This window comes from Echinops telfairi, unplaced genomic scaffold (genome assembly GCF_000313985.2).
Source record: "Echinops telfairi isolate 266 unplaced genomic scaffold, ASM31398v2 ScPeMD7_7468;HRSCAF=8506_0, whole genome shotgun sequence".
In the NCBI taxonomy this organism is placed as follows: domain Eukaryota; kingdom Metazoa; phylum Chordata; class Mammalia; order Afrosoricida; family Tenrecidae; genus Echinops; species Echinops telfairi.
This window is the reverse complement of record NW_022111369.1, coordinates 52,730,006-52,757,416: the sequence shown is the minus strand read 5'-3', so window position 1 is coordinate 52,757,416 and position 27,411 is coordinate 52,730,006. Positions and strand designations below refer to the sequence as shown.

Genomic DNA, 27,411 nt, shown 5'->3' with positions numbered 1-27,411 from the left:
AACAGACAGATTCAGCCCCACAGAGCAAGGAGCGCAAACTCCATTTCCTGAGGTTACCTAACTAAAAACAACAGACAGATTCGTTGTCATCCGGTTGATGTCAACTCAGAGTGATCCTACAGTACAGGATAGAGCTGCCCCTGTGGGTTTCCCAGACTGTAACTCTTTATGGGCGTAGAAAGCTCCATCTTTCTCCCATCGAGTAGCTGTCTGTTTTGAACTGCTGACCTTGCAGCTAGCGGCCCAATGTGTAACCACTGTGCCACCTCCACTTTAGAAAGGTGGATAATAACCGTTCAAAATCTTTTAGAACATCATTACCAATGACTTCCCAAAACTTACAGGAAGTTCCACTGCTATTGGTTACATGTAACAAGTGCATTTTGACTCCACATACGTTTTCCCTGATATGGCCATTTATGATAGATTGTTACTTGGTGGAGTAGTGGAACGTTGGGCTTCGAGCCACAAGGTCAGTAGTTAGAAACCACCAGCTGCTCCGTGGGAGAAAGATGGGGCTTTCTACTCCCATAAAGAGTCAGTCTTACTGGGGCAGTTCTGCCCTGCCTACAGGGTCCCGACGAGTCAGAATTGACTCGGCAGTGAGTTCCGTTTAAATTGTTACTTGAGTTGAATTTCTTTCAGTAAGGTAAAACTTTTTTCCACATTTATTTGATAGTTGCATAGTCTCGTCTGGGACTTGCCCTTGACCCATTTCCCTACTAAGGTTTTTGACTTCCTTGAATTAATTTGTAGGAGCCCTTTGTGGAGTTAGGACATTAACCAGCTACTGCTAGATTTTAATACTACTTGTGGCTCACAGAGTGCAGCCAGACGTGTGGATCCACGCGCATTCCTTGTTCTTTCCATCTGCATCGCCCGAGTTACTGTCCTTAATAAAATCATTACTGCAGTTGCCTGCCATATTACATCAAAACCTCAACTTTCCACATCTAACCCTCAGATGGAGAGAGGGGTCTCCATTTAAACACGCGAGGGAGGGGCTGAGGTCGAGAAAAACAGACAGCATGCGCCGTCAGGCTGGGCAGGGCAGTGTTCTCTCTCTGCTTGGTTGTTTTTCTTGTTGTCAGATGCCAGCAAGTCGATTCTGACCCATAGCAACCCACTGTGACAGAGTGGGACTGCCTGGGAGTGTGTCTCAGGCTGTGGCCTTTATGGGAACAACCAGGCCTTTGGAGCAGCAGCTGAACTGCAAACCTTCTGGTTGGCCACCAAGCGTGTAACCACTGTGCACCAGGACCCTGGGCCTTACTGAGCCAAACTCTGCCCTCAAGTTGATTACGATGCCCGGCAACCCTACCTCGGGCTTCTGAAGCAGTCAGTCGTGAAAGGAGGAGACAGCCTCATCTTTCTCCTCGGGGGTGACTGCGGGTCTAACTGCCCACCTTGGGGCAGCCAACGTTCACCCAGTGGCGTAACCACGGCTTGCAAACAGCAATGGCTATTATTATTTTTAAAATTTTAATACATCATTTTATTGGGGGCTCTTACAGCTTGTATAACAATCCATACATCAATTATATCAAGCCCATTTGTACATGTTGCCATCATTATTTCTAAAATATTTTCTTTCTACTTGAGCCCTTGGTATCAGCTCCTCTTTTTTCCCCTCCCCCCCTCGCCCTCCCACCTTTGGTAATTCATAAATTATTTTTATTTTCATATTTTACACCATCCAGTGTCTCCTTTCACCCACATTTCTGTTGTTCATCCCCCATGGGGGGAGGAGGGTTGTACAGCGATCACTGCAATTGGTTCCTCCTTTCTCCCCCTTCTCTCTTCATCTTTCCCCTACCCTCATGGTATCACTACTCTCATTATTGGTCCTGAGGGGTTTATCTATCCTAGATTCTGTGTTGAGAGCTCTTATCTGTATCTGTAAATGTGCTGGTCTAGCTGGATTTGTAAGGTAGAACTGGGGTCACAATAGTGGGAGTGAGGAAGTATTAATGAGCTAGAGAAATGCTGTGTTTTGTCAGTGCTGTCCTGCACCCTGGCTGGCTCGTCCCTTCCTTGTGACCCTTCTGTGAGGGGATGTCCAATTGTCTACAGATGGGCTTTGGGTCTCCACTCCAGCCCCCCCTTGTTTGCATCAATATGATTGTTTTTTCTTCTGATGTCTGATACCTGATCCCATCAACACCTCATGATCACACAGGTTGGTGTGCTTTTTCCATGTGTACCAATGGCTATTTTAAAAACTGACCTTATTTTTAAATTTGGATACATTGGTGAACCTGTACAAACCTTCCATCCGCTTCTTTGGCTTTGGCATATTGCAAGTGAATCTTCGGAGAGGAGACATGAGGCAGAAGCTCACCAACTTTTACCCTAGACAGACAGGTACAGAGAAGAGCGTCAACCCCACGCCCACACCACAAGCAGCATTCTACCGCCCAAAGTTACCCTCCCCTTTGCTCCCAGCTGGGTAGTAGTAGATTGGGTTGCTGTTTCAATGGACCCCAGGCCCAGGAGTGGGAAAGAAGATCGGCTACTTAAACCAGGTTTTGATCCCTCTCCTTGGGGGTTTCTGTGACGGGGATTTCCGACAGAGACCAGATGAATGTGGTCTTCTTTATTTTTTTAAAAACGTTACGAACATGAACTCATGTGAGAAGGAACAAGGGGAGAGCAGGCCCAGTTAGGGGCTGGACTGTACAGGTGGGAGCAGAAGCGAAGTAGGCAGTGAGGCATCCCCAGCACTTTATTGCCAAGCTGGTCAGAAGGAAACGTTAGCAGATTCTTACCAGTTCTTGCAGCGGATGTACACGGATGCGGCTTTGTCATAGTACAGACCTTTTTCATACAGTTGCGCTGCTTCTGAAAATTGCTGAGGTTAAAATAAGACGGTTAAAATACACCATGTGCTGTGTGTCAGGCACGCTGTGTACACCGAGAAAGGGATACCTTCATAGTCTCCAGGATGGCTCCACAGTCTCGTTTCAGGACCTTGCTGGGATGTCTGAGGGCTTGGTTAACTCCTCGCCGTATGTCTCCCATCCTAATGGACATCTGGGCGACTCCGGCCAGACATACCTCATCGTGTTCCTGTAAGTGGAAGGCACATTCTGACAATTCCGAGCTTAAAGAGCTGTGGGTTCGTATGTTTCATAACAAACGATGGCCGTCGAGTCGATTCGGACTCATGGCCACCCTCTGGCACAGAGAACGACTGCTCCCCAGGGCTGTCAGTCTGTGGGAGCAGAGAGCCTCATCATTCTTCCCCGCAGCGGCTGGTGGGCTCAAACAGCTGCCTTTGCAGTTAGCCGCACGTTAGCAACACGTGACCCACGACTCCATCCTGGCTCCTCCCTCGTATTTCATACCGAACAAATGCTTTCGGTCTGAAATTAGTTCGAGGAAGAGAGTTTACTTTCAGTCATCTTTCAGGCCACGTCCCAGGAGTTTGAAAATATACTCAGCATTTGAAAACAAAGTAGTTGTTGCAGAGTTTCTTTGTCTTCAAGATCCCGATCTTTGATGCTTAAGACCAAACTCTGACTACCGTTGTGGTGTTAGGGGACAAGCGTTGGGCTGCTAACTGCAGGGCTGGTGGTTCAAAACTACCAGCAGTTCTGAAGGGGAAAGATGAGGCTGTCTGCTCTGGTAAAAGACTCACACTCTTGGGTTTGAATGAATCTAAACAGTTTGTATGCCTTAATATGGACTCTTGCTATAAAGTTTTATATAAGAAGTAATTACATTGATATGTAGTGTTTATTCTATAAAAATTATTAAATAAAAAGTTTGATCAAATTGCAAGTGAATCTTTGGAGAGGAGACATGAGGCAGAAACTCACCAACTTTTACCCTAGACAGACAGGTGCAGAGAAGAGCGTCAACCCCACGCCCACGCCCACGCCACAAGCAGCATTGGAGATTAGTGGACATATTTAGACATTTGTAAACAGTTTTTCTGAATTGTTTAGTGTACTAAAGATAATATTGATAAGCAAAGAAATGTTCAAATAATAATCAGCACTAGTAAAAATCAAAACAGGAAGGCACTCAATGACGGACTGACAGCGCCGCTGCACCACTGGGCTCCAAGTGGAGGGTGGCAGGACCGGGCAGTATGTCACTTCTGTTGGACATCATCCAGCTACAAGTAGGAGCTCTCTCGGAAGCACCTAACAACAACTGGAGAAATGTCATCTCTGATTACACGTTATCCAAGCAGCCTGTCCAGCCAAGGTTTCTACAATGATGCAAGTATTCTATAGCATCTCTGTCCGAGATGGTAGCTAACAGCCACATGTGTTAACTGAGAACTTGAACTATGGCTACTGTCATTTTAAAAATTGAATTTAAAATCATTTCATTTAAATCATTCAATGAATATAGGCAGATGTGTCTAATGATTACCGTATTCAACACCAAAGATAAAAGATGAACTACCTGGATGTAGCCAAACAAAGAAAATACCAAAAGCTCAAGGGCAAAAAGAGCAAAAGCTATGAGGGAACTTCAAAACATTTGTGAAAAAATTAAATTAAAACATGATTAAATTTCTCACAAATTTTTAAAGTCCCTTTTTATGTTTAGGCAATCTTTGCACCATAAAAAATACATACAATTGGGCAAAAATAGTGAAAAACATGCCTAATTTCACTAATTATCAAATTGGTAAGGATAAAATAATGGATAACATTCAGTGTTGGTGAGAATATGGGAGAAATGGATATTCTCTCTATTGCTGGTGGGTGAACTACTACACTTCTTGTTTGTAAAACAATTGAGCATCATCAACCATTAAAAGCACACTTTATAGCCTTGTAATCTCACCAAGATAAGAATATAGCCTTCAGAAGCAGTTACTTAGGTAGCTAATGATATATGTACTAGGTATAATTTTTTTACAGATAGTTGATAATAGGCAAAACCTAAAAAAATCCAGTAACAATATTACTTCAGTTAGAGAATGGATGGAAAAAAAAGAGTGGCCATCCAAAACCGGGATGCTGACACTGTTAAAAGTAGGTAACGAGTTTATCTATTGACTTGGAAAGACTGTGAGGAAGGCCATGTGCTGCTCTGTACAGAGCGGGTCCTCGATGGGCGATTCCGTTTCTAGTGAAGATCCGTACCGAGCATACCCATATGCTTGGACAGGACTCTGAATGGAAATACACCGAGCATCAATGGTGTCGCCATCAGGGTGTGGCTGAGGAGAGGACATGGACCTCTCCCTTTCCTGTCGCACAGTCTTCAGAGTTAAAACAGACTGCAATGAGCTTGCATTACTTTTGTAATAAAAACGCTGAGAAAAGCGAAATATTTTCAACCTTTACAAGGTGTCACCTAACTTAGAAACCAAGTTTCATGATAAAATGTAGCCTACTGAGCTAAAATTTGGGGGAGAGGGTAAAGTACCCACTTTCTAGGTTGACCTTAGAAGAATTCAACATGGCCGATGGCAGGCCAGGGGGGCTCTTATGAACTGGGAATGGCCAACGTGCTTTCCAAGGGGAAAAGGGGGGGAAAGCCTTATAAAAAGCATAGTTATCAGAGGAATGGGAAAGGATAAAAATCTTACTTCCAACCTGGATGAGAAACAGTTATAAATGCACTAGAAGACAAATTGTTCTCAAAGTGACAAAAATATTGCCATCTTCAGTTTTTAAGAGTTTAAAGTTGCTAACAAACTGAAAGGGGGGCTCACCTACTAATTAGTGAACAATTAAAATGCAAAAAAGATTATGATTTTTAAAATGGAAACGAAGCAAACACATGCAGGATAATTATGAACGTCTTATCTTTATTCAAAGTTACCTTATTATCACCTGTTATCCCTTTCTCATAATGAGCCAAAGCATTTACATAATCACCCCTGCAAGAAAAATCAAGAGTGAATTCTCATACATATGTACATATTTCATGGATGCAGACAAGATTTAAGATCATCTTTGCCACCAAGTTGCTTCAGCTGACAAAAGTTGTGACATCCGCGACACACACGAGCATGTCCTGTCCGAGTGCGGCCCGCTGTTCCTTTGCGACTTAGAAAAAGTCACCAGGGCCGATCAGACTAGACTGGAAGGCACTTTCTTTGGGCATGCCAGATATTTTTGGAATCCGCATTAAGTTTTACGGGCTACTTCTGGTTATTCTCTTCAGGGCACGAAATGGCAATGGTGACCATAAAAGTGAATGCGTTTGCCAAAAAAAAAAAAGCACTGCCATCGAGTCTATTGCAACTTACAGGCGGAGGAGAACTGCCCCTGCGGGTTTCTGAGACGGTCGCTTTTTACAGGAGGGGAGTCTCTTTTTTCTCCCGTGCAGCAGCTGACCGCTTCAAACCCGACCAGTGGTTAGCAGCCAGCGCATAACCACTGTTTCACTGGGGCTCCATTGCCAGTGAACCAACATTTAGAAACAGAATGTAATTGAGAAACTGAGTTGCTGTTGGCTAGATGAGGATAATACTGAGAGTCCTGCTCTGACTCTGATAACAAGAATTATGTACAAGTAAAAACATGATTGCCATCACAGATGCTAACAGTATTCTGTACACTGCAATATACACTTATTATCTCAACTTAGTTTCATTATTTGGGACATAATTCGGTCAGTGATTTGCCTAATGTTTTCATGACAGCCTTCATCCTCTGAGAAACCATCTCTTCCAGAATAAATTACTGAGTGCTGGAAAGATTAATACTTGAGACCTATCTTGGCTCCACCATTTACCAGCTGAGACAAGGTCCTTGGCGTCTGTAAGCCTACAGTTCCTCATCTGTTGATGTCAAAAGGCTTTACTAGAACTGAGTGTGGTCTGCTATTATCAAACTTTTGTTTGGTGAACCCAGGGCAACACAGCCAACAGTGGTCCTGAATGGAAATTCCTATTGTGCTGGACTCAATGTAATTGGGTTAGATGTCTCCTGACAACAGGAAAGAGTCCCTCCTTCCAATGTCTTGGGTTTTCTGTGTGCAACAAGCTCAATTAGGAACTGCTAGGCTATGATTCCGGAACTCTCCCTTTATTTTCATGGCACTTTGGCACACTTGTTTCATGATTATTTTACTTTGGAACTCTCATACAGATCCAATTCATTCCCCGAATCCCAGACTAGAGAGAAATCCTTCCCAGGTTTAGCAGATTGCTCCTCCTTCAATCTCATCAAGGTCTTGGATGCAGAATGAAACAGACTGCAGGGCTTGAGGGTAGACCTAGCACCTTAGGCCAAAGTCGGCAGCTGGTGGCTGCTGGGAGACCTAAATTGGTTACCATCCTAGCAAAGGCCAGGATGTGTGCCTAGATCAGGGTCCAGGAGTCAGCAGACAGAACGGCAGGAATCGGTAGCCCATTGGCTCCATCATCAGGTGTTTAGCAGGAAGGGCAGAAAGCAACAAAACAGGGCTCTTAATCGGCCTCCTGCTCAAACGACTCTAAGGAAACAAAGTATCAGAATTTTTTTCAAGAGGTTCAATTCCTGTGAAAATAAGACTTCAGGATGGGTTGAGGGTGTACTGGGGCTTCAAACAGTTCATGAGGAAAAAAAAGAATCAAAAGATAATGGGAATTTTCCACCAACTTTTTTGAAATCTCTTAGTATCTGTACTGACTTGGGATGTGATGGGTCAGCTCTCTGGTCTTTTCAACATAGGAGTTTTGTCTCTAAGATCCCGTCACCCTCAGGATGGGTGGTGATGGACAAGGCACTTGTATTATGCACTGTGATTCTAATTTTCCCTTTTTAGCCTATGGGCTTACTTTGTGAGGGGCAAAAATATGGCTAATTTAAATCAAGGCTGATTAAGAAGAAACGAAATCTCCAAACAATTTTTACTTTTAGAATGCAAAAACCCAAAATGAGGTATTCTGGTTAGAAATGAAAGAGTTGTTTTGATAAAATTAGACAGAATAATTTCTACAACTAGAATTTGTGCACCAATGTTCTCATTAAATCTAAATTCAACATGAAATAAGATGGAATTATACAAAAGTATGCTTTGAAAAAAAGCCAAATATTAAAACCATATTATCTTTGTTTAAAGATTATACCCCATCCCCTATTTTGATATTGGAATGCATTTGATATTGAAATGTAATAGCTGTCAAAAAGAAGTGCTCTGGTGGTCAGACAGAGAAAATCAAAATGCAGTTGTACTTGCAGAAACACAGGTGGACTTATTATCTCTGTAGGTATTGGCACTAGTAGTACCAGCCATGGCTGCCTGGTAATGTAAAGCTGGGTCCCCAAAACAGCTAATCCAATGGACCCATGGACCATGCAAACATCAGTAACCACAACCCTGAGATCAGAAGAATTATATGGTGCTACCAACTGCTCTGAAAAAGATCACACTCGAAGGTCCTCGAGAGAGTGGAAGAAAAATGTAGACTAAAACTCAAAGTCATAACAATGACCACTTAAAATCAAATGGGCAGCATTTGCCCAAGGACTAAGTGCAGGGGGTTAGAAAAGGCGGAGGAAGGGAAATAAAAAACACGAGGAGGAAGTAGGGCACGTGGTGGTACATAAAGGGGATTGTGCCATGGATGAGCTGAATCCGGAAATGAGTATGAACTGTTGAATGGAAGACTATCATCTGCTCAGTAAACTTTCACCTAATTCGCAATAAAAAGTTAACAAACAAAACCAACCTCCCTGGGTCCTAAATATCTCTAAAATTATACTATCATGTGGCATTGGGATAAAAATTCATATCTACTGCAATTAATAGACTGTGAAATTCTCAATCTCTCATCAGGCTAGACTGTAGAATTTCCACAGGTAGAAGTGATTTGAGAAGACTATTCACCGATCATAAAGGACTATTACTTAAGCAGTGGATATCCCTCTGTGAAAAGATTCTGGCTTGACTTCCAACACTAACTGTCTACTGTCTACTCCACGTGCAATTCAACTCTAAAGAGAAAGATGACTCTTTTAAGAGGATAGAAGGTGGACACTAAACCCTGGTGTTTTCCGCTGTGTCTTGAAATGACACTGCAAGTCCTCAAAGTGCTAACAGAGCAGAGTGAAAGCAGAGCACTATGAAAACTAAGATTATGGATTTACTATTGATAGTTCAAAATACATATTACGAAAAGCAGAGTGTCTCCCTGACACCATGCCTAACTCCTGATGCACACATGTGATTCAGACCAACATGTAGACTCTAAAGCAGTGGTTCTCACCATGTGGGTCAAGTCCCTTTAGGGGTCAAATGACCCTTTCACAGGGGTCGCCTGATTCATACCAGTAGCAAAATTACAGTTATGAAGTAGCAATGAAAATAATTTTATGTTTGGGGGCGGTGTCACCACAACATGAGGAACAGTATTAAAGGGCATGGCATTAGGAAGGTTAAGAACCACTGCTGTAAAGGGAGAAAATGCTTCGGAGAGAATTTAGATTTTTTTATGTTGAAAACAAAAGTGGATAAACATAGGTACAGCAACACTGATGAGATGTATATTTAACATAAGAGTTTTTTTGTTTTTGCTTTTCCTGAAAGGTAATTATCGAATCAATAGAGGACCTGATAATTAAAGGCAGTTTAAAATCACAGATATACAGTATTTAGTCTTCATTGAAACCTGTAAAAGTGAGACTTACGTGAATTCAAGCTGAATAGCATATTCTTTGGATATAAATGGTATCTGGTCTGGGGCCAAACGCTTTGCTAACTGCAAAGCACTGTCCCAGTGCTGTAAATCCCTTCTCATCTGTTAGGAAGAGAGAGGCCTTAATTTAAAATGAGCAATGAGTTTGTAAAGCCACCATAAAGCATCAGTTTTAACAAATGTGATTATAAAAAGCGTTTTGTTTAAATAATAATATGTAATCTTTGCAGTGATATGATGGTAACATGCATTTTCAATGGGAGAGATATCCCTCAGCAGAGAGAAAACTGATCCTTGGGGGGGACAAATAAGTCTTCCCTCTTATGATGGTTTGGGGCCCTCCAAAGCTTTATCTTACCTGGCAAAATATGATTCTTTATGGCTTGGTTTTTCTCCATAGGGGGAAATGAAATAGACTAATTTAATCAATCAGCTTTCATTTAATCTTTCTCAACACAGAGGTGGTGATTAAAAAAGATTTGGGCAACACTATACAACGGGGGTTGGTGTTATTGTCTGAGACCATCTGAAGCTTGCGATCACCAAGAGAACCAGCCCCACCGCCAGAGTCGATTCTGACCTCTAGTGACCTGAAAGGGCAGGGAACTGCCTCATGGGGTGGGGTGGGGGAGGGTGGGGGGGTTATGGAAGCAGAGAGCCTCCTTTTTCTTCCCTGAAATGGCTGGTCACTATGAAGCTCTGACCTTTTGATTAGCAACTGAGTGCTTCTTTACTGCGCCACCAGGGCTTAGTATGAGTAATGAAAAACAAAACAAAACAAAACAAAAGCAGACTTATCTGGACCCTGTAAGACAAAGTAGACCTGCTCCATGGGATTCCGGTCCCGTCCCTGTTTTCCTATGGAACCAGTAGTGCTTTCACACTGCTGACCTTGTGGTTCGCAGCCCACACGTCGCCACTATACCACTCAGGCTCCTAGACACATAACTGTGCTTGAATGAACAAGTACGGCCTTATTCCACCACCGCCTACACCCATGAGACTTACAGAAGCCCAGTGCAAAAGCCACTGCATGCCACCAAATCGGAAATATACATCACTGTCTTTCTCCTGATTCCAGCAACCTTCCTGTATCTGGTACAGCACGCCAATATAAACTACCCATTGGAGAATCTTGAAGTAATTTCCTTACTTTATCCTACATGCTAGAAAGCCATTAATAACAAACATTTTAGGGGCTAATGAACATCTGTGAGCACTCTTCTTTGGCATTAGCTTCCGTATTTTTAATTTTTAAAAATCATTTTACTGGGGGCTCAAATAACTCTTATCACCATCCATACATACAACCATTGTGTCAAGCACATTTGTACATTAGTGGCCATCATCATTCTCAAAACATTCTTTCCACTTGAGCCGTTGGTATCAGCTCAATTTTCTCCCTCCCACCCGAACTCTTGATAATTTACAAATTATTTTGTCATGTCTTTCACTGTCTGATGTCTCCCTTCACCCACTTTTCTGTTGTCTGTCCCCCAGGGAGGGGGAGTTATATGTAGATCCTTGTGATTAGCTCTCCCTTTTGACCCCACCTTCCCCTTTTCCTCCTAGTATTGCTACTCTCATTATTGGTCCTGAGGGGTTTATCTGTCCTGGATTCTCTGTGTTTCCAGTTCCTGTCTATATCAGTGTACATCCTCTGGTCTAGCCGGATTTGTAAGGTAAAATTGCGATCATGATAGTGGGGGGAGGAACATTAAAGAACTAGAGGAAAGTTTTATGTTTCATTGTGGCTATACCCCACCCTGACTGGCTCATCTACTCCCTGTGACCCTTCTGTAAAGGGAAGTCCAGTTGCCTACAGATGTGCTTTGGGGGTCTCCACTCTGCACTCCCCCTCATTCACAATAGGATTTTTTGTTCTGGGTCTTTGACGCCTGATCCCTGATCCCATCAACACCTTGTGATCACACAGGCCGGTGTGCTTCTCAGCTAGATGGCTGCTTATTTATTTTCAAGCACTTAAGAACCCAGATGCTATATATTTTGATAGCTGGGCACCATCAGCTTTCTTCACATTTGCTTCTGCACCCGCTTTTGTCTTCAGCGATCGTGTCGGGAAGGTGAGCATCATGGAATGCCAGTTTAATAGAAAAAAGTGTTCTTCTATTGAGGGAGTACTTGAGTAGAGGCCCAATGCCCATCTGCTACCTTAATACTAAACCTATAAATATATGCACATAGATCTATTTCCCCATCGTCATATATATTTACATGTGTACATGCCTGTATTTAGATGTCTGTAAATGCCCTTTGCCTCCTAGATCTTTATTTCCTTTTACTTTCCTCTTGTTCCACTATCATGCTCAGCCTTTATTTGGGTTTCAGTAATTCCTCTTGATTACATTGCCCTTGATCAAGCCCTACCAGACCTCTATACCATCCTCGCCATAGATTTTGGATCACTTGTTGTTCCCTTGTCCCTGGGTTTGTTAATACCCACTTCCTTCCCCTCACCTCCCCTTCTCCCATGTCCCCCTGGAACCTTTGGTCCCATTGTTTTCTCCTCCAGATTGCGTGTCCAGCCTATCTTATCTAGATAGACCTGCTGCAGAGATAATAATATGCACAAAAAACAAGACAAGAGCAAAACAAAGCAACAAAAGAAAACAAAACAACAAACCAATGACCAAAAAAAAGAAAAGCCTGTAAATAGTTCAAGGTCTGTTTGTTGACCTATAGGAGTGTTTTCGGGTCAAAAATAAAAAAGCATCCAGTGCCATTGCGCCGATTCCAACTCATCGTGACCCTAGCTGGGTCTCCGAGGCTGTAAATCTTCACAGGAGCAGACAGCCTCATCTCTCTCCTGCAGAGCAGCTGGTGGGTTTGAAGGGTTGACCTTGCAGCTAGCAGTCCAATGGTTGCCTGACAGCACCATGCAGCTTACTCTGTAAGAGGACCTTTTCCTAACCCCATTTCAGAGATGCAGAAACGGAGGCATCAGAGGCTGTGTTTTGGACACAGGTTAACAAGCTTGCCTGGTGAACGCTCATCAGTTGTCAGAGAGGGGCGAAAGGAACGACACGGGGCAGTGACCCCTGTCCATTTGGAAGACACGGACTCAAATCTCACATGAACCTCTTAGGACATGACCAGGATACACAGCCCAGTGCTGAGAGCTGCGAGGATGTCTTCTCCTCAGCCCCTGGAGCCGTGTTCCTACTTCAGTGAGCACCAATTCAAGGGTGAAAACTTCTCAGGTGTCCCCAGTGATCTCACAGAATACCAGGACACGTATCCAAGTTTTCTTCAAGTTAATTTAGTTCACTTGAAATTCAGAAATTAAAACTTGCTGTAAATTCTGAAATTAGTAGCAAAAACATTTCAAACCCACCCCCTCTAATTGTAGAAAGGCTGGTTTGAAGGGGAATTATATCACAAATCAGGGCAATAGCTACCATTTGTGTCTTTATGCTAAAAGATCTAATCTCAGTTTAAGTCCCAGTAAAAACTCTGTGGGTAGATGCTGATACTGTCCCTTTGAAGAAGTGGGTCTTGGGCTCAGAAGGATTAAATCACTTGTCTGAGGTTACACAGGAGCCCTGGTGGCATAGTGGTTACTCATTGGGCTGCTAAGTGTAAGGTCAGCAGTTCAAGACCACCAGCTGCTCCAAGGAAGACAGGGCTTTCTACTTCCATAAAGAGTTGCAGGCTCGGAAACTCAGAGGGGACAGTTCTACCCTGTCCTGCAGGTCCCTATACGTCAGAATCGACTCGATGGCCCGGTGTTTGGTTTGGTTTAGTTGAGCTTACACAAAGACGAGAGTGAAACCCAGTTGGGGTTATGCTTTTAACTGCTAACCACAAGGTTGGTGGTTCAAACACAGCAGCTCTGTGGTGCGAGACAGATGAAGCTTTCTGTTCCCAGCATGATTTAGAGCCTCAGAAACCCACAAGGACAGTTCTGCCCGTCTTCCAGGCTCACAAAGGCAGTGAGTGTTTTGGAGTTTGGTGTCTGACTGTACAAGGAGCCTGGTGACAGAATGGGGGTGCCAGTTGGGCTGCAAATGGCAAGGCGGGTGGTTCAAACCCATCACCTCTCAGTGGAGACACTGGTGCTCAGTGAGTTACGTGTTGGGCTGCCATCCAAAAGTTCAGCTGGTTCATGGGAGAACGATGAGGTCGTCTGCTTCGTTCAAGACTTACAGTCTCCAAATGTTTTGAGAATGATGATGGCAACAAATGTACATATGTGCTTGACACAATGGATGGATGTATGTATTCTGATAAGGATTGTACATGCCAATAAAACGATTAAAAAAAAAAAAAGACGTACAGCCTCAGAAAACCTTGGGAGCAGTTCTAGTCTGTCCCACCGGTGGCTGTGAGGCCGAATGGACTCGGTGGCAATGAGATTGGTGTTTCTGGTGTGAACTTCAAATCCTTGTTCTTAATCACGACTCCCCATTGCCACGTCTCCTTCCTTCTCTGCCCTGGGACTCACGCCTTCCCCCCATCCTGTTCTCCCTCCCGCAATGCTCACCTCTGGCACAGCTAGCGAGGGTCCACTGATCCCTCGCCTGCCTCTGAAATCCCGGGGGACTTTCAGACAATAAGCAAGAGGAGAATGTGCCTTGGTTTTCCCATCTTGAACACAGCGTTCACAGGGGGTTGTTGGGAGGGTGAAATGAATTAATATCTGTCCCATGCTCAGAATAGTGCCTGGCACACAGTGGTTTTCAGTAAATGCTGGCTCCTCCTGTACAGCCCTGTGACAAAATCTACTCTTTTGGGGTGCATTTTGATTTTTAATTTATTTGGTCATAGCATAAGACTATGACTCTCATGCCTCCCCAGAATACAGACTGCAAAGAGTATTTTTGAAGCGAGTCAGGGGATCTCAGAGCTGAACTGCATTCAGGGCTGAGGAGCAGTGGGCAGTGATCAGCGAGTCAGCAGTATACGCTGCTGGGACATGGGAACTATACCAAAGGTATGAATCCCTTGGCAGGTGCTCCATCCCATCTTTATCTGTGGCCATACCTCCAGGGCAGCCATGGGGCAGCTGGACGCCAGGTACAGGTCCTGAGCCAGGTTGAAATCATTAGTAAACATGGCAAGATGTCCTGCCAAAAGGTTGTGGTCCTCTATTCCCTGAAAGTCAAAGCATTTTTCTTTATTATTTTAACCTACGTATCACATCATTCCATATTCAATCACGCCAAGCAGAACTGTACAACTGCTACCATTATCAGTTTCCTTTTCGACATGGGCTCCTTGACATCATCTCCCCTTCACCCCACCACCTCCCCCTAATCCTTATTCTACTTGCCGTCTCTATAGGCTCATCAATCCTGGGTTTCAGATACCGAAAGACATATACGGTAACAGCTTCAAGAGGGTGTCAAAGCATTTTTGATGAAATGAAACACCGGGTGAGATTTTTTTTTAAAAGACGTTGTTCAGTAGAAGTGGCACTATTCAATCAATTCACATGTATGAACTGGGTAAGAACCACCACAGAAATATAAAAATATTTGAACAAGCAGTATTTAAATCTGAGCTGAAGAATCTTATAAAATGCCACATACCTTTATTTGGTCCAAGGACATCACCATGCCAACATTCCCAATGGCCCGATACACTCGGATTGCAAACTCCACTTCCATGTGATGCAGACAGGCTTTGGCCAACTCATTCCAGGCAGCATGGTCATTCAGGATCCTGCACATCTCCCAGGCATCTGGAAACCTACACAGCACATGTGTTTTGTCAGACAGCCATTGGGCAAATTCAGGAGACATCGAATTGAGTATCACGCCCTAGGTGTACTGTGCAAAACATTTCTTAATGTGTCCTTTTTATTTGCATGTTATGAAAAAAACACACTTATTTGTACTGATAAAAGTTTCCCTTGAATTTCCTTGATTAATCTGAATCTAGTCTCTGGAATCCCTCCTCCCAGAACTCTCATGATTTAAAAAAAAAATCATTTTATTGGGGGCTCATACAGCTCTTATAACATTCCACACATCCATTGTATCAAGCATATTTATACATAGGTTGCCATCATCATTTTCTAAACATTTACTTTCTACTTGAGCCCTTGGTAACTCTCAGGATTTTATGAGATGACAGAATCAATGGTTCGGTCAATGATTGGTTTCTGCTTTGTTTTAGATAATTCCTAGACAAAGCGTCTTTGTGTGTGCCATCTCATTGAGCTGGCCGTCACTGTTACTTGGCGTGGAGTCGGCTCTGACTCTGGAGACTCTGTGCAGAGCAGAACCACAGCAGGTGGCCAGTTTCTCCAGGCTGTCACCTTCCGAGGGCACACGTCCTCATTCTGGGGTGCCGGGGGTGGGGGGGTGGTGGGTGGTGGGGGGTGGTTAATCACCAACGTTCTGGTACTCTATTCTTGGCCACGGGAGACGTTTAAAATAGAGGTGAGCAAACGAGGGCCCACCGGCCAAATCCAGTCACTGCCTCTTGTTATAAATAAATGTGGGAGTCTGCACATGTGGGAGTCTGCACATGTGGGAGTCTGCACGTCCCTCAGCCCACGGCCTGCGCCGTCCGCTGTCTTTAAGCTTCCCATTCCCGGATGTTCCCTGGCCTATTGTCTTGCCTGAGTTTTTTTAATTGCTTGACCTTTGTGATGATTGGTGCTCGGTGGCAGGCAGCCGCCATCCTCATTGGACACCTCCGCCAGGCATCCAAATGCACCTCATTTGCATGCGGACCTGTTTGAGGACTGATGCCTGCCATTTCTTCCATATTTGGTAGCTGCGTGATTATTGGATACTACCTGTTACGCTTTATTAGCATATGATGTAATGTTACCCGCCCACCATTGGGTATTTAGGCCTCTGCCTTCTGCTCAATAAACGAGGCTTGATCAGACTCCTGTCTTGTCTCCATTTCTCGTGTCTCTTGCCCCTCTTCATTCCCAGTCCCTTTTTCAGGTATCCATGTTGTTTGATGACCTGTGGTTTGGGTCAAGTAAAGACCGAGTGGAAGCCCATTACAGACAATGTTTGCCAACCTCTGGTTTTAAAAATGGACATAAAGGCTAAATAATTTTTCCCCCTTTCAGGCAATGCATTGAACCCATCCACTCATCTATCCTTTTATCTACCAACACACATTTGTTGAGGATCTCCTGTGTGTCGGGGACTGTGCTTAGGGCCAAGATACAGAGATAAAGGCATGCAGTCACTGTCTTTGAGGAAGTCCTAACAGGGAAGGGAAAAGAAACAGAAGAAGGAGATCACTTAGCAGGGGCTTGAACACAATATGGGAGGTAACCGAGCAATTGCACTATGTGAATCTACTGTTAAGTGCCTGCCTTGGGTTCTCTCATGGAATTACCCCAACGTCCCTCTACACTCCACGTTATTATTAGTCCCCCTATGCAAGGCAGGAAACTAAGGTTGAGAGACCTGAAAAGTCACAGAGCTGTTAAGTGGTATTATTACTCTAGCCCTGATGCAACTTATCAGTAAGGCCCCCCATCTAGCCTGCCAGTGGTGGTTCTGGGGTCTGGGAAGGCTTCCTGGAGGAGAGGAGGCCACCACTGACTGGTGGACAACGAAGAGTTACTACATACAGTTAGTGGAAGCGCATCCCAAGGAGAGGGAACATGTGCCAAGGCAGAGGAGGATGGGAAAAACACGGAACTCAAGTAGTCATGCACCAGAGAGGAAGTCAAGAAGGGGCGACAGGTAAGGCCAGCAGTAAGTCACCAGTGTGTCCAGAGCACCATGCTCAGGTCCTGAAGGGGTGGGAGCTTTTCTGAAGGCAGTAAGAAGTCACCGAAAGATCTTCACGGGGCAGCAAGAGCATCAGATTAAAACATTCAAGAGTGGGTGGAGAACAGATCAGAAGGTCATCAAGCAATGGAAGAGGAAGCAGGCAGGGGGTGGCTACAGTATTCCACGTGAGAGGTAGTGAGGGTCTGTGATGGCAGGAGAAAGAAGTGGAGAAAAGGACCTGGTGTGTGTGTGTGTGTCTGTGTGTGTGTGTACACACATGTGATAGGGTAAGCACACACACCGGACATGGGAAGAACAGGGTCCTGGGGAAGATTGGGAGTTCGGTTTTTGACAGGGCTTGTTTGAGGAGCTCACAATGATCAAAAACAAATAAACCCAAGCCCAAATCCACTGGCATCAAGTCAATTCTGATTCACAGTTACCTATAGGACAGAGTAGAACTGTTCCATAGGATTTCCCGTCTTTACAGAACACTCAACTTTGTCCCAGGGGGAATCTGGCAGATTTGAAGTGCAGACCTTGCAATTAGCCCCCAAACTCATAATCCACTACATCACAGCAAGAGTTTGGAATCAGCCCTGTATAGATGGTAGCTGAAGCCACGTGAGTAGAGATGGCTCAGGAAGAATTGGAACGAGAAGAGAGCTCATGAGGTGCTGATGAACTGCACCCTATGAAAGACGGACAGACCATCAGACCCACAGAGAACTCGAGAGTGGCCCCACGAGGTAAGAGGAAGTCCCAAGCAAGGCAAGCTCCAACGTTTTAATGATGAAATCAAGGTATTGTTGAAAGAACTCCATTTCTTAGGCTTCCACAATCATTGAGCTATCTGGGTTCTTAGACAAGGAGCCCTAGCGGTGGGTGTAGTGCTACGGGTTGAGCTGCTTACCACAAGGTCAGCAGTCTGAAGCCACCAGTGACTCTGTGGGAGAAAGATGAGGCTTTCGATTCCTGTAAAGAGTCACTGTCTGGGACACCCACAGGGCAGTTCTACCATGTCCTACAGGGTTGCTATGAGTCAGAATCTACTTGATAGCAATGAATTTGCAGGGTTTTTTTGGGGTGGTGGTGAGGGCAGTTCTTATCATCCTTTTTGATCTGAAGGACTTTTGTTGTAACAAACCACCAACAATGGCTGACAGGGGTATTTCCTTTAGAACTCATGTGCACATCCATATCCAGGAGCTTCTCTGAGCCTCTGCGCAATCTAAAACCAGGTGCTTTCTAGGTGCCCAAGTACAGCCAGGCAAAATGAGATACACGCTGCGACCTGCAGCTAGTTTCCTGGGATTTGCCTTTGGCTGTTAAAGCCCTACCTTTTCAGCATTAGCGTCTGGGTCAGCATTTGCCTCAGCTCCTCCGGCCCCACGTCTTTCAGAGAGTTGCAGAAGCTATGGGTGCTGAGGAAGATGTTGTTGACTTTCCCGCTCTGCGTCTGGCACGTCAGTTCTCCGTTATACAGCAGCAGAGGTTTATGGGAGAAGGGGACTTTGGTGCCACCGGCCAAAATGACCTTGGAGCCTAAATTATAAAACACATATCTTAGTGCCTAAAACACACACCAGACAGGCCTGTGTTCACTTCACTGCACCAGAGGCTTGTTTACCAACAAAAGCCCCCCAGAGGGATTAAGTACCTACCTTGGATAACATCCTTGTGAAAAACGTACGTGTACACCTTATCATCATCATACGCAACAAACACTCCTTTGTCCATTGGCCAGTTGTCCCAGAGAACACCTTTAATTGTCGGTGAAAAGTCGGGAATCTCATAAGTAGCATCATTAACCTACGAGAGAGGATGTGAAGCCGTGTCCCGCATCTGCGCTTACACCGTTGTCATCTGCTTTGCCAGAAGCCTGGGCTTGGTGCTGGGGGGTCGGCCGAGTTCACCGGCCTGTCTACCCCAGCCTTCACACTCCTGTCGTAGTGGGAAGGAAGGGAACGTTCAGTCCCGAGGCTAACCCCAGAAACTCAAACCCGGTGCCACTGACTGGATTCCAACTCATCCTGAGCCGACAGGACCGAGGAGAATGGCGCCCGTAGGCTTCCGCGACTGTAACTCTTCACGTGAGTAGGCAGCCTTACCTTTTCCCCAAGAAGCTGCCAGTGATTTCAAATTGCTGGCCTTGGGGTTCGCAGCCCTACTCCTAACCACTGCGCCACACAGCTCCTACTTCTTATCCTAGGTCTGGCTTTCTAACAGAAAGTGTACTACGTGGTACACCAAAGGTTTCACCTAGCATTTGGGGAATTTGTAGGGAAAGCCACAAGTCTAGATGCAAAGCTTCGGGTTAAGAAACAAAAGGTGAAGATATTTGTGATGACAGATTTAAATCACGACACACCTGTGTCGAGAAAAATTTCAGTAATACTGAACACAGAACATTTAAACATGACTTAACTTGAATTTAAATAAATTCCCGTAGGCATATTTGATTCCAAAGGCATCTCTACAATATATTCTAATAAACACCATGTCCTGTCGTAGCAAGTGAATCCATGTAAACAGTGGAAAACAATCCACACGCTTGTTGTGGATTCAGAAAGGCAGCGAGGTTTGTAGATCCTGGGTGGATGGCTTGGAAATACCTGCCTCCTCCCACTCTACCTTCCTCTTAAAAAATATAAGAACAAAATATCAAATTCCCCCAAATAGTAATTCAAGTTATAGGGCAGTATTGTTCAATTTGGTAGCCCCTGGCAGCTCAGTACTGCAATGTGCCTGGTCCAATCTCAGAGATGCGTACTTGCAAAGTACTTATTAGGTTTCAACAACTTAGTATGATAAAAAATGTAAAGCCTCGCTAACAATATTTTAGTATTGATCACGTTGGAATAGTAATATTGAAAGAAATAAAACAGAATTATAATGAATTCTACCAGTTTCGTTTTAAATGGGACTAGTCAACATTACAAAGTTAACCAACCAACCAAAAACAACCCAAACCACTGCCATCGAATCACTCTGACCCACGGTGGCCCTAGAGGAGAGGGTAGAGCTTCTCCACACAGGCTCTGGGCTAAACATCTTGAAGGGAGTCGGCAGCCTGATCTTCCTCCAGAGGAGTAGGCTGGCTGGCTGGCTGGCTGGCTGGTGGGTTTGAACCACTGGCTTTGCAGTAACCAGCCCAAGGCTTAGCTACTGGACAGTGCTGCTCACCAGGTATGACGCCAATCACTTTTACATGCTCTTGTTGCTGTTGTTAGAGGCCATCGACTTGATTTTCCATCAAGTACAGCAACAGAACAGAACTGCCCCATAGGGTTTTTTGGGCTGCCAACTTTTCAGTGCACAGCCAAGAAACTGAATTTCTAACCTCAAATCTCAAAGACGGATACGACTGTTACCATCCCCATCTGGCAGATGAGGAGACTGAGGCAAAGAGAAATTTCCAAGTCACACAGCTGACATGCCGGAGTGCTGGGATTTGAATCCAGGCTGTTTGGCGCCAGAGCTTACGTTTGGAACCACGGTGCTATATGACTTTCACTTTGTACAAATGAGTGACCAGCACACCAAAGCCACCGGACTGGAGGCAAGCAAGAAGAGCCCGCAGACCCTGCACGAAGAGCTTTCTGAGCATGAGCTCACTGATTTCCCACATCCACTCCACAAGGCTGGACCCCACTTTACAGATGAGGACACTGCGAGTGCCGTCCAAATGAGTTTGCAGAGACAGATGTAGTCCAGCTTGATACAGGTGTTCCTCAAGGCAGGCAGCACCACCCCCAGGGGGCGCAGGAACAATCAGAAACCTACAGCGATCCAGGATGATGGGCTTTAGCCCCCAAGTGCTGGGGGGAGGGCGAGGAGGCGGGGGAGACATTAGTACGAAGTGCCAGGGGGCCGCTGAGTAACTTGTTCCTTCTGAAAAGGGGCGGATGAGTGCTTGGGAACCTATGTGTTAGGTCCCGTCATGTTGGTTCTGACTCACAGTGACCCCATGGACAGCAGAAGGAAACCCTGCCCAGTCCTGCACCGTCCTCACCATTGTTCTTACACCGGGGCCATCGGTGCAGCCACTGTGTCCATCCACTGTGTCGAGGGCCGGCCTCCTTTCCAGTCCATTCACTTTACCAACATGACGTCCTTCTCCAGGGACTGGTCTCTCCTGACAACATGTCTGAGGTAGGTGGGACAGAGTCTCCCCATCCTTGCCTCCAAGGAGCATTGGGGCCGTACTTCTTCCAGCATAGAATTGCTTCTTCTTTTGGCACGCCATCGTACTTCCAGTACTCTCCACCAGCACCAGCACCAGCACCGGTACTCTCCACTCAAGTACACCAGCTCTTCTTCAGGCCTCCTTAGACCATGTCCGGCTTTCCCAAGCACAGGAGGCAACTGAATAGACCTGGATTAGGTCCGGCGCACTCCAGTCCTCAACGTCACATCCTTGCTTTTCAGCACTTCAAAGAGGTCTTGTGCAGCAGACATACCTAATGAAACGCCTCATTTTTGTCAGTTGTCTGATGATTCCATGAGCACTGACTGTGGATCCGAGGAGGATGAAATCCTTCACAACTTCCATCTTTTCTCTTTTGGGGGACCCATGGTTTACATCATTCAGATCATTCATTGGCTGTGTGACCTTGGACCAGTGCAGGGGCAGTGAATAATTTAATATGGTTCTTCTAGACAAAGTCTCTGTTACTCCCATCAAACATTTTACCATTTGGGTCTGGGTAAGAAGGTAGTTGAAAGACACTGATAGGATCCACCTGTGAGTAATTGTTAACAGGATCCACTGGCTTGCCATCCTGCTGCATAGAAAATGAGCCTTCTGAGATGTAGGAGAGAGGATTTTACTACCAGCAAGAGCTAAGAGTGGAGCATGTTCCTGCCCAATGAACCTGCTGGGTCCAGAAGACAGCTGTGATAGCAGAGGTGCAGTAGCAGCAGGAGTCAGAGCATGAGACAGAGCGGTGGACTTCCTAGCCTGCAGAGCAAGTAAAGCTTTGAGGTAGGAAAGCTTGTGTGTGGGGTGACTTTGGGCACCTAACCTGGGGAGCTGGGTTTGCTGACCCAAAGAGGTAGAGCTGAATGCTTTCAAGTTGTGGTTTACTAGAGTAGAAAGCCTCTGGGTAATTAATTGGGGATGCTGGATTGATGACCCATGGAGCTGGAGCTGAGGGCCCTCAGGGTGAGGCTCACAGCAGAGTGGCATGCCCTTTGGGCATTTATCAGCAACCCTGGAAGAACTTTGTAACGTGTTCTGAGTGAACAACTGTATCCTGAGCTTCTCTCACCTTCATTACAACCTGTTAACTTTCTTCTAAGCCTTTTACTCATGCATATAATCTGTGGGTTCTGTGTGGCAGTGCAACGAATTCTTGAACTCAGTAACTGGAAAAGTAGTGTTGCGAATGACAACAAGAAGTTGCTGATCTCTATGCCTTAGATTCTTTGTTTGCTACATGGAAACAATATGTGTTACTTATTTCTGGGGTTGCTGTAAGGATCAAGAGATCACTTAACATACAGAAAGCAATTTCAGCACAAAGCCTTACTTGTTACTGTTACTACCCTCAATAACTCAGATCTGTCTCTCTGTATGGCTTTAAAACCCAGACCCTTAACTATTAGACTACGGCTTCTGGAGCATTACATGCTTATGAACTTACTATAATATATCCCAAGTTACCCTTTAGGGGAGTTGGGGAGTCGCAGGGTATAAGATTGATTGAGGAACACATATTCAAGAAAAGAGCTCATCTTTCCCAACTCAGATCTACAAAACAACTCATTTTTCTTGGCATCCACACAGTGAGGAAAGCCGGTGTCCATTTGAAGAATCACAAGTGAATGTGAGAAGTCTCAAGACTAGTTTCAATATTTTAAAAAGTAGTGTTACTATTTTGAGACTGTTTCTCTACAACTTGTTTCAAGTTGAATGGAAATTAAGCTACAATAGTAACATACTATGACTGGGCAGATTTTTTTTTATAAACAAAACAAAACACAGCATGCTGGTCCCAAAGAACTCAGAGCAGCAGCCTCTTGCTCTTCAAGCAGGCCTCAGGCACACGCCATCCGTTTCGTGCCCTGCCCAGCCCAAGGAGACACGGAGACACACACACACACACACACACACACACACACACACACACACACGTTACAATGAAGCGGGTTTCAACAATAGGTCAGAGGAGAGCTAATCCATAAGGTTTCCAAGGCCGTGATCTTGATGGAAGCAGACTGCCCATCGTGCTCCACTGGAGTGGCTGGTGGGTTTGAACCACTGACCGACCATTCAGTTTGCAGCCACACTTAACCGCTGTGCCACCAAAGATCCTTAGGTCTGGCCTACGCCACCTAGAGCTATCAATCAGATCTTACTTGGAGCAAAAGCAAGCATCCATCCTCATAGGGAAAAGGAAAGCCTGTTCTCTCACAGTTTTGTGTATGCACTTTGTCTTCTTAACTCTTCACTGAGCTGCAGACTAGGGTTGGGAACGGGAGTGGAGATGAACAGGAAGAAGCTTTAAATCCGGAAGCTTTAGGGGCTTCAAAGTGGGGCCAAAAAAAAAAAAAAAAAAATCCCACTGCTTCAAAGTTAGGAGAAAAAAAAAAATCCCACTGCCATCAAGCCAATTCCAACGCAGTGATCTGAGACTGTACATGTGTGCAGGAACTGCCAGTCTCACCTTCCTCCTGCAGAGCATCTGGTGGCTTGGACCTCAGTCAGCAGCTCAGTGTTTACTCCACAAAGAAGGGAGGACTTCAGTTAACATCTGCCACCTTGTGCCTGATGAGATGTTTGGGGAAACTGCCTCACTGAAACCAAACCCGAATCCCATGGGGGAAGTCATACTAGCCTCTTTTGGTGGTGGCGTGGTTACTGGTTAGCAGGTGGAAACCTCCCGTCACCCCACGGGATAGACGGGGGCTCTCTACTCGCATTCACAGTGATAGTCTCAGAAGCTCACAGAGGCGGTGCTACTCTGTTCTGAAGGGTTGCTATGAGTCAGTCACAAGTGGTTGGCGGTGAGTGAGTTTTGGTCTCAAGGAAAGAAGCGTACAAGGAAAACAGCGAAATGGCCAGAAGCATACGATTTACCCACCGCCCCCCAACAGGTTCAGCCCAGCTTTGACTTGATTTATACTCCTACCCTCTTGCCTACGCGGCCTAGGCAGCAGCTTCCACCTGCCTGCCCACACAGCAGGAAACAGCAGAGATCTGATTAGCACTCGGGGTAGAAAGCTCTATAGGACTGAACTTCCAATTACAGAGGGAATTCAAGGTCATCTTTATAATTATCTCCTGCTTCCCCAAATTTCTTGATATGGTCTTGTGACTAATTCATTCACAAACATGGTAACAAAGTACAAAATCCCTTCCACTGTTGAAAAGAAAAAAAAACTTTATATATGATGTATACTTTAAAACCTCATATTGCATTAAAAATTTTTTTAAAAATGTTTTCCCCTAAACTTACTGGGCAATAGACAAATCCTTCACTCTTTTCATCAATGAAAACCAATCTTGTCCCATTTGGATCAGGAAAAATCTTTTTCACCCCGAAAGGATGTCGATATTCGTTTACAAATTGCCAGTCTTCAATGTAGAAATGCTGAATGACACCAGCCTGGAAAACAGTCATCATGGAAGTATTAGAGATGGTCAAGAGAGCACCTGCAGTATTTAAGTCCAAGATACTTCCTAAGTTTAAGAGAAATGCTATATACATTAAGGACGAGTCTAAAATGACTAGTAGACATGAAAGGTAAATGACTCCTTCAAACAGGTGAAATGGCAATGTACATGCAATGTAGCAGTCTGCTAATTCTAATGTTCTTAATCATATAAACACATAATTGAGTTTTCTTTTTAAAATCATTTTGGGAGCTCTTACAACTCTTATCACAATCCATCCATCCATCCACTGTGTCAAGCACATTTGTACATTTGTTGCCATCATCCTCAAAACATTTGCTTTCTACTTGAGCCCTTGATATCAATCAGCTCCTCATTTTTCCCCTCCCCTCATGAACCCTTGATAATTTATAAATTATTTTGTCATATCTTACACTGTCCTACGTCTCCCTTCACCCACTTTTCTGTTGTCCACCCCCAGGGAGGAGGTTAAACATAATTGAGTTTTAAACTTTCTAAGTGGTAGTTAAACTTTCTAGTACTTAAGAGTAAATTTTAAATTGTCATTTGAGTTATTTTGGTTAGCTAATAAGAAAATTCATTTAAAATATAAAAATAATTACATAATAAAATAAATTGGATTTCTCTATTAGCATTAACACATAGATAGCAAAATATCATATAGAACACCATTTGTGATCATGAAAAACAAAGCAATATGAAGGTACAAATTAAAAAACATGTACAGGACTTATATATTGAAAACTACATAAAAATGAAGAAAAAAATCAAAGAAGGTCTAAATTTTTTTTTTTTTAGAGAGTGAGTGAGTGAGTGTGAGAGTGAGTGAGTGAGTGAATGAGAGAGTGAGTGAGTGAGTGAGTGAGTGAAAGTGAGAGAGTGAGTGAATTAGAGAGAGAGTGAGTGAGTCGAAGGTCTAAATTAATGGAGAAGGTAATTCATGTTTTTATAAGACTCAACATAGTAATTCATGTTAATTCTCCCCAAATTGATAGGTTTAATACGATTCCCACCCAAATCACAAGATTTATTTTTATGTTTAAGACGAGATTGTTCCAAAGTTTACCCAGAAAGGCAAAGGAAGGGAAAAGCTGAAGCAATTTTGAGAAAAAAAAAATTGAATGAAAAACAAAAGGAATACTAAGTTGTAAATTTAACAAAACATGTACAAATTTAACAAAACTTGTATGTTAAACTACGAAAAGCTGATGAAACTCAAGGTTTAAATAAACGGAGAACCCTACGTGACTTTAAAACTTTATATAGCCACAGTAACCAAACAGGAGCAATTGTGAGGACCAAGTGTTTTCATTCTGTAGTGTACATGGTAGCTATGGGTCGGAAATTATTTGATGGCACCTAACTATAACCACCTCCCTTCCACCACCTACCACCACCACCAAGGTAACCAGGACCCATAGTTGGTGGTAGAAAAGAGACACACAAATCAAAGGAAGAGAACCGAGAAGCAGGTCCAAATATTCCCAAGGGATTTTGAAGATGTTTGGACTTTAAAGAAAAAAAAAGTTTCACAGTTCACTTATTTAGTGTACAATTCAATGGTTTTTAATATATTTACAGAGCTGCGAAACATCGCTACCATCAATTTAAAACATTTTCTCTCCTCTAGATTTGCTTTTTCTGGACATTTAATACCAATAGAATCATATACTCTGGGCCCCGATTTAGGCTTCCTTATTGCACTTAGCATAATGTGTGAACATTTTAGCGTATGTCGGTACTTCATTTCTTTTTATTACCAAGTAATTCCACAGAACAGATAAACCGTACTTTACGCATCCACTCGCCGTCAGGTGGGCAGCGGGCTGTTTTGAACAATACTACCATGAGTGTGAATGCACACATTTTAGTGTGGACCTGGTTTCGCGTCTCTGGTGAGTATATTCCTCGTGTGGAATTGCTGGGTCATACGGTAACTCTATGGAACGTTCTGAGGACTGCCGAGCTGTCTGTCTAAGTGGTGGCTCCGTTTTACATTCCCACCAGGCATGTGTGCCGCTCCAGTTTCTCTGCGTGGCCACCAGTACTCGTTGTCATCTTACCCCTTCACGCGGGCGTGAAGGCTTCTGTCTCTCAGAAAATAAACACTTGTGTTCACATAAAGACCTATCAATGTTGACAGCACCTTTCTGTGGAATAACCCCAAACTTGGAAATAATCCATGTGCTCTTCAGATGGATGACTGAAGCAAAATGTGCACGAATTGCTGAATGTAAAACTGATGATCTACAATGCAAACCTTCTACCTTATAAATCCAGCTAGACCAGAGGATGTGCACTGGTACAGATAGGAACTGGAAATACAGAATCCAGGACGGATGATCCCTCCAGGACCAGTGGTGAGAGTGGCGATACTGGGAGGGTGGAGGGAGGATGGGGTGGAAAGGGGGAACTGATTACAGGGATCTACATATAACCTCTTCCCTGGGGGACGG

At 44.3% G+C, this 27,411-nt stretch overlaps 1 protein-coding gene across 1 annotated transcript in view; it reads right to left on the bottom strand.

Moving 5' to 3' along the window:
- Positions 1-27,411, bottom strand: part of WDR19 (WD repeat domain 19) — a 96,550-nt gene that overhangs the window by 28,121 nt on the left and 41,018 nt on the right. The window contains exons 15-24 of the mRNA XM_004703165.2: positions 24,777-24,926; positions 18,978-19,125; positions 18,654-18,858; positions 15,151-15,310; positions 14,603-14,713; positions 9,591-9,700; positions 5,794-5,851; positions 2,929-3,069; positions 2,769-2,851; positions 2,269-2,352 (exon numbers count right to left, since the gene is read on the bottom strand). Of these exons, the coding sequence (XP_004703222.1) occupies positions 2,269-2,352; positions 2,769-2,851; positions 2,929-3,069; positions 5,794-5,851; positions 9,591-9,700; positions 14,603-14,713; positions 15,151-15,310; positions 18,654-18,858; positions 18,978-19,125; positions 24,777-24,926 (1,250 nt within the window). The remainder of the gene's footprint in view (positions 1-2,268; positions 2,353-2,768; positions 2,852-2,928; positions 3,070-5,793; positions 5,852-9,590; positions 9,701-14,602; positions 14,714-15,150; positions 15,311-18,653; positions 18,859-18,977; positions 19,126-24,776; positions 24,927-27,411) is intronic.